Source organism: Hippopotamus amphibius, chromosome X (genome assembly GCF_030028045.1).
Source record: "Hippopotamus amphibius kiboko isolate mHipAmp2 chromosome X, mHipAmp2.hap2, whole genome shotgun sequence".
Lineage (NCBI taxonomy): Eukaryota > Metazoa > Chordata > Mammalia > Artiodactyla > Hippopotamidae > Hippopotamus > Hippopotamus amphibius.
Window position 1 is genome coordinate 76442559 of NC_080203.1, and position 6556 is coordinate 76449114.

A 6556-nucleotide genomic window follows, 5' to 3' on the forward strand; every position below is an offset into this window, starting at 1 on the left:
AAAAGGGGATGAAGGGCATAACTGCAGAATATAAGAACCTCCTGTAAGTTAAAACAAATAGAGCTTTTTGTTTTCCTCCTTTCTCTCATGTGTAGAAGCCCAGCGAATGGAAACTCTTCATGGACCAGCATCGGAAACGGCGCTCCTGGCTCCCATCCCTCTTCCTCCACCTGCGGGGCATCACCTGCCAAGTCCTGCCTATTCCAAATGCCCCGGCTTCTGGAATCCTCACAGGACCCTTCACTTGTGCTGCTCCTGACCTCCTCCAAGCCTTTAGTTCCCTCTGGCCTGGATTCTGCAGGTGACGAGCTGCTTAGAGCAGGGAGAGTCACATCTTCTGGCCGCAGGAGGCGGGGAAGGACCTCGCTGCATCACAAGTATGTGTTTTTGTCAATAAGTTTGAGCTGAATTCCAGGCCTGAGGCTGGAGGCTCAGGGGACGCATTCTGGCTGAAAACTGGACCCCAATGCCGTACGTAGTCTCTGTCTCAGTCTCTCTCTCCCTCCCTCCTTCTCTCTCTCTGCTTTTCATCCATGGGGAGAGAGGGAAACTGCCTGGGAGAGGCAAGGGGCTGCCTTTTCCCTCTGATAATGAGAGCAGCGCAATAAGGAGGGGAGAAGAGGGCGGAGGGCGGAGCCAGGCCAGGTGGGGGAGGAACTTTCACAGCACGCATCCGTAAGGAGACTGGTTTGCTCTACCACCACTTTTACAGCTTCTCCTTAAAATCGGGAGAACCCCATGTACTCTTCCCCAACCCTATTCCCCTTCTCACCCCAAAAGCAACTGCTCTCACAACCACGGATTTGTGGTGTGTCCAGTCCCTCCTTTAAACTCCTAGAGCACAGAGCTGTATCCAAAACAACACGGTATTGTTTTGTGTGTGTGGTTTTTCGAATGTACATAAGTGGCGTCAAACTATACACAGTAGTCTCTCACTTGCCTCTTCCAACCATTCGTCACTGGCTTCTCTAGAGGCATCCATGTTAACACACGTAGCTTTTAGTTCCTTTGTTTTTAACTGTGTGACTATATCAGTGTGTATCCATTAAAAAACAACGGAAGGCAGTGTGAGGAGTGGTAAAAGGAGAGTCTGACAGCTGTGGATTCAAGCCTGGTGCCTACCCTTACTTGCTGTGTCTGGCAAAGGCCTTTCCCCTTTCTGGATGAGCCACAAGGATACCGCACCACCATCCCCCGACCCCACAAGGGAGCGGTGTGGCTGGAATGAGGCAGTGTCAGAGAAAGCGCCTAAAACAACGCCTAGCACATAGCAAGTTCGTTACTAGCAGTTCCCTTTCCTTGCCCCGGTCGCGTAGAGGGGAGGGGCAAGGGTAAAGGACTAGACTTGGTGTCATGGATTGCTTCATTTTTTAAGAGGTTTCATCTCCTTTATAGAGTTAACACATTTAGTGATCAAGTGCTAGATCACCTGCAGCCCAGGACCAAGGAGCAGCAGTGCTTACCCCTGGCAGCAGGGCTGCCCTGCCCTTGCCAGCTGCCCTGCTTCCCCTTCAGGCCTCTCCCCTCAAAGCACCTGCCCCTGCCCAGGCACCCCTGCTCTTCCCTAGGCCCCAGTCTTTCTGGGCCCAGGCTTGTGGTTGACTCCCAGAGCAGCTTCCCCAGGCCAGGGGGCTGGTGGGGTAGGAACCGCATGGCCTTGGGTCTAGGGAGGTCTGATGTAGATAACCCCATGGAAGAGGCTGCTGCCGAGAACCGCGTGAAACCCTCACTTCCTCTGTGTAGAGCAGGTTCCCGACCACAAGCACCAAAGCAGAGGGGCAGGCAGCACGCAGCTAGGCAGCCAGAGTACCAGCCCAGCCATGGTCCCTGAGGTAAGTGCTGCTGTCCAGCCAGGCCAGACCACAGCTCCAAGTGGAGAGCCTAGGACACCAGGGGAACCTCAGGGCTGGCCCACAAGCCGGGACCACCAGAGGGTTGAGTGAATACGTAGAGAACGCAGGGCTCGTGTAGAAGGAGCACTGGACGGGGAATTGGGAAACCACCTTGGCCACTGACTTGTGAATGACCACAGGCGAGTCCCCTCCCATTTCTGGCTTCGCTGCCTCATCTGCAAAATGGATGAGGTTGAGGCTCACCCCTTGCGGCCCCCAAGGCTCCCTTCAGCTCTGACTTGGAACTTTGATCTTCTGTGTTGGACTGAACTGGCTCCTGGGAGGCCTGCAGCTCTGGGGTGGTTTGAGGGGGAAAGTGGTAAGGAATATTTCTAATAGAGCTTGGTGGGGGAGGCCCCGGTGGGTGACAGGCCTCGGTGTAGGGGATGGGAAGCACGGGCAGAAAGCATGTGTTGGGGGGCCTCACTGATTTATAGAGGGGCCCCATGGGAGGGCAGGAAGCTGGGGTCCCCAGACAAGGGCTGAGGAGGGAAGAGGAGGGCCAGTGACTGGGAGAGGGGACTGTGGGGAGGCGCCTGGGGAGGAAGGTGGTGGAACTAGGCGTGGCCAGGACCCTGAGGACCGTAAGCCATGAAGGAAGGGCAAGGAGACAGGAGACGGGGCAGGGAGGGCTCCGAGCGTAGGGTGGGAAGCTCTCCCTCCAGTCCACAGTCCCTGGGCCGATGGGCTGACCCAGAAGGGAGAGAGAGAAGCAGCCTTCAAGAAGGGAAGTCACCGACTGGCCCAGCACCCAGGCCAGGCAGATGGAGCTCAGAGGGCGTGGTTTTGGAAGAAAGGCAGGACAGTTACGGGGTACAGCCCAGGCCTCCGGGCCTGTCTTATTGAGGAGTTGCTTCAAAGAAAGTCTCCTCAGACTAAATCTGGAAGGAGTGATTTTTTTAAATTGAAGTATAGTTGATTTACAGGATTTCAGGTGTGCGGCAAAATGATTCAGCTAGGCGTACATACAGATCTATTCTTTTTCAGATTCTTTTCCATTACAGATAACCCACAAGATAGTGAATATAGTTCCCTGTGCTGTACAGTAGGCCCTTGTTGTTTATCTGTTTTACATACGGTAATGTGTATCTGTTAATCCCAAATTCCTAACCAAAGGAGTGGCTTTGAAGGCCTTCCTTCACATGCTCCACGCCTTCCCTCCCTCCACAGATGAGCGAGCGCCAAGAGTTCCAGGCGTCCGAGCTCGCCCTCCTCCTGGAAAACTCTTCCTATGACTACGGAGAAAACGAGAGTGACTCCTGCTGTGCCTCCCCACCCTGCCCGCAGGACTTCAGCCTCAACTTCGACCGGGCCTTCCTGCCCGTCCTCTACAGTCTCCTCTTCATGCTGGGGCTGCTGGGCAACGGCGCCGTGGCGGCCGTGCTGCTGAGCCAGCGGGCGGCCCTGAGCAGCACCGACACGTTCCTGCTGCACTTGGCCGTGGCCGACGCCCTGCTGGTGCTGACGCTCCCGCTCTGGGCCGTGGATGCGGCCATCCAGTGGGTCTTCGGCTCCGGCCTCTGCAAAGTGGCGGGTGCCCTCTTCAACATCAATTTCTACGCTGGGGCCCTCCTGCTGGCCTGCATCAGCTTCGATCGGTACCTGAGCATCGTGCACGCCACCCAGCTCTACCGCCGGGGGCCACCGACCCGCGTGGCCCTCACCTGTGTGGTGGTCTGGGGGCTCTGTCTGCTCTTCGCACTCCCGGACTTCATCTTCCTGTCCGCCCGCCGCGACGAGCGCCTCAACGCCACGCACTGCCTGTACAGCTTTCCACAGGTGGGCCACACAGCCCTGCGCATCCTGCAGCTGGTCGCCGGTTTCCTGCTGCCCCTGCTGGTCATGGCTTATTGCTACGCCCGTATCCTGGCTGTGCTGCTGGTCTCCAGGGGCCAGCGGCGGCTCAGAGCCATGCGGCTGGTGGTGGTGGTGGTGGTGGCCTTTGCCTTCTGCTGGACCCCCTACCACCTGGTGGTGCTGGTGGACACCCTCATGGAACTGGGGGCCTTGGCCCGCAACTGCGGCCGAGAGAGCAGCGTGGACGTGGCCAAGTCGGTCACGTCCGGCATGGGCTACCTGCACTGCTGCCTCAACCCGCTGCTCTACGCCTTTGTGGGTGTCAAGTTCCGAGAGCGGATGTGGGTGCTACTCATGCGCCTGGGCTGCCCCGACCAGAGGGGCCACCAGCGGCAGCTGCCGGCTTCCCGCCGGGATTCATCCTGGTCTGAGACCACAGAGGCCTCCTACTCAGGCTTGTAAGGCTGGGATGGGGGATCCCCTTTCACCACACAGCCTGCCTCCCCCCACACTGCAGGTTCCTCCCTCACTCGCTCCCCAGGCACACACTCCTGGGAGTCCTCAATGGCCCCAGTACTGCCGGGTCTCCCAGGGAGCTGCCCCCCTGGCTCTGGGGGCTGCACCATCACTGCTCCTTAGCTGCCCAGCCCTATCCCGCCGCTTCAGAGGTAGCCGCCTTCAGGCCCTGCTTACCTTGGCTGTGCGGAACCCCACCCCCTCCTCCTTCAGTACCCAGGCATCAGCCTTCTTCATACGCAAGGAGTACGAGGCAAAGCAGCATGATTGCAGGTACCCTGGCCAGACCTTCTGCTCCACAGTGACTGTGGCTGTGGTCCCCGACACCTCTGTATTTGCTCACGTTGATTTTTATGTCTAAAACTCTGCTTCAAACTTTTCAATAAACAAGCTAATTAGGACCAGGGTGTGTTAGTGCATCATTACAGCCAGCCCTGCCCAAGCTCTGGGGTTGCACTTCCTGCTTCTCCTTGTCTGGCCCTGGGTCTGTGCCAACCAATGCTGCCTCTGTCTCTGTCTCCCCTCCTCTCTGCCCTCCTGGGCACACCTGTCACTCACAGGGACGCACCCAGGGACATGGGTGCAGGGCAAGCAGTTAGTCAACTGGCTGGCTAGACACCGTCTAGGCATAATTTGGGGAAGGGGCCTTCAGACATAAATAAGACATAGTCCCTGCACTCCAGAAGCTTAGCCCAGCAAGAAAGATGTGTATAGATGTGTATACCAAGATGTGTATAGATGTGTATACCAAGATGTGTATACCAAGCAGTCTATGCCAAGAGGCAAATGCGTGGCACATGTTCAGAGCACTGCAGCTGGAGCCATTTGGGAAGCCTTCTTGAAGGCAGAGAAATGAGCAGAAGTTAAAGGGCAAGTAGTGTTTCCAAGGGCAAAGAGATGGAAAGTGGGTATTTCCAGGCAGATGGGACGGCAGTAGCAAAGGCGGGAAGGCTGAAAACAGCAATGCTTGTTGGAGGAATGATAACTGGCTAGAATTAAGGGTTCAGGTAGAGAAAGGGTTGAAAAGACTGAAAGTCAGCTTGGGATTAGGTGATGGTATCACAGGTTACAAGGCTGTAGTAGTTATTCATGTTAGAGGTGATGCAAGCTCTTACTAAAGAAATAGCAGCGGGATTAGAAAAAAAGAGATCAGACGACAGTCATTATTAGCACATAGGCCACCTGGAGGCATGTGTGGGCTGCAGGCAGCATCTTTCTATGTCTGTTGCTGAGGTGGAAGTGAGTGGAGGAAATGACCAGGGTTCCCCAGAAAGGCATATGACAGGGCTACTGAGTTAAGGCAGAGGGCTGGACCCTCCCTTTGCAGGGCTTGAACCACTGCACTGTCTGTTCTCCCTAATAAAGTCACCAACGTGCCATGATCCAGTTTCACAGGCCAACGGGGCCTTTGCAGATATGGCTGGAAGTGGGACTGGAGAAGAGGGACCCAAGGATTTAGCTGGGGAAGTTCGTACTACCCTGTGCACATATCCAATCCCATCTAGACTTGTGCTTAGGTTTCAGTTTGTGGCCACTGAAAGAACAGTCTCAGCATCTGCAAAATGAAGGAAGGATGGAAGGAAGATGACAATAACACATCCTTGCCTATAAAAAGTATCAGTGATGCTAGACTCATAAAGATGTTTGTGGCAGGCTGAATAACAAGTCCCCAAATGTCCACACTCTAATCCCTAGAACTTGAGAATATAGGAATATGTTACCTTATGTGGCAAAAGGGAATTGAGGCTGCTAATCAGCTGACTTTAAAATAAGAACATAGGACTTCCCTGGTGGTGCAGTGGTTGAGAATCTGCCTGCCAATGCAGGAGACACGAGTTCGATCCCTGGTCCGGGAAGATCCCACATGCCGTGGAGCAACTAAGCCCATGTGCCACAACTACTGAGCCTGTGCTCTAGAGTCCGTGAGCCACAACTACTGAAGCCCACGTGCCTAGAGCCCGTGCTCTGCAATGAGAGAAGCCACCACAATGAGCAGCCTGCACACCACAATGAAGAGCAGCCCCCGCTCACCTCAACTAGAGAAAGCTCACATGCAGCAACGAAGATACAATGCAGCCAAAAATAAATATTTTTAATGCTTTTATTTTTTTATTTATTTTTTAAGAACTTGTGAGATATAACTGACGTGCAATAAACTTCATGTATTTAAAGTGTACAATTTGATACTTTTTATTATAAATAAACCTTTAAAAAATAAATAAAATAAGATTTTCCTGCATTATCTGGGTGAGCCCAATGTTATCACAAGGGTCCTTAAAAGTGAAAGAGGGAGGCAGAAGGGGAGAGAGTCAGAGAAAGAGATGTTGCTGGCGTTGAAGATGGAGGAAGGG

At 54.3% G+C, this 6556-nt stretch overlaps 1 protein-coding gene across 2 annotated transcripts; it reads left to right on the forward strand.

The window, feature by feature from the left end:
* The first annotated feature begins 286 nt into the window (after positions 1-286).
* Positions 287-4606, forward strand: CXCR3 (C-X-C motif chemokine receptor 3). 2 transcript variants are annotated; one of them, XM_057719253.1, is made up of 2 exons: positions 287-377; positions 3063-4606. In XM_057719253.1, exon 2 carries the CDS (start codon positions 3063-3065, stop codon positions 4149-4151), a length of 1089 nt encoding a protein of 362 aa, XP_057575236.1. In that variant the 5' UTR covers positions 287-377; the 3' UTR covers positions 4152-4606. The 2 variants fall into 2 exon arrangements, with proteins under 2 accessions (XP_057575236.1, XP_057575235.1); XM_057719252.1 differs by lacking the exon at positions 287-377 and adding an exon at positions 1756-1832.
* The last annotated feature ends 1950 nt before the right edge of the window (positions 4607-6556 follow it).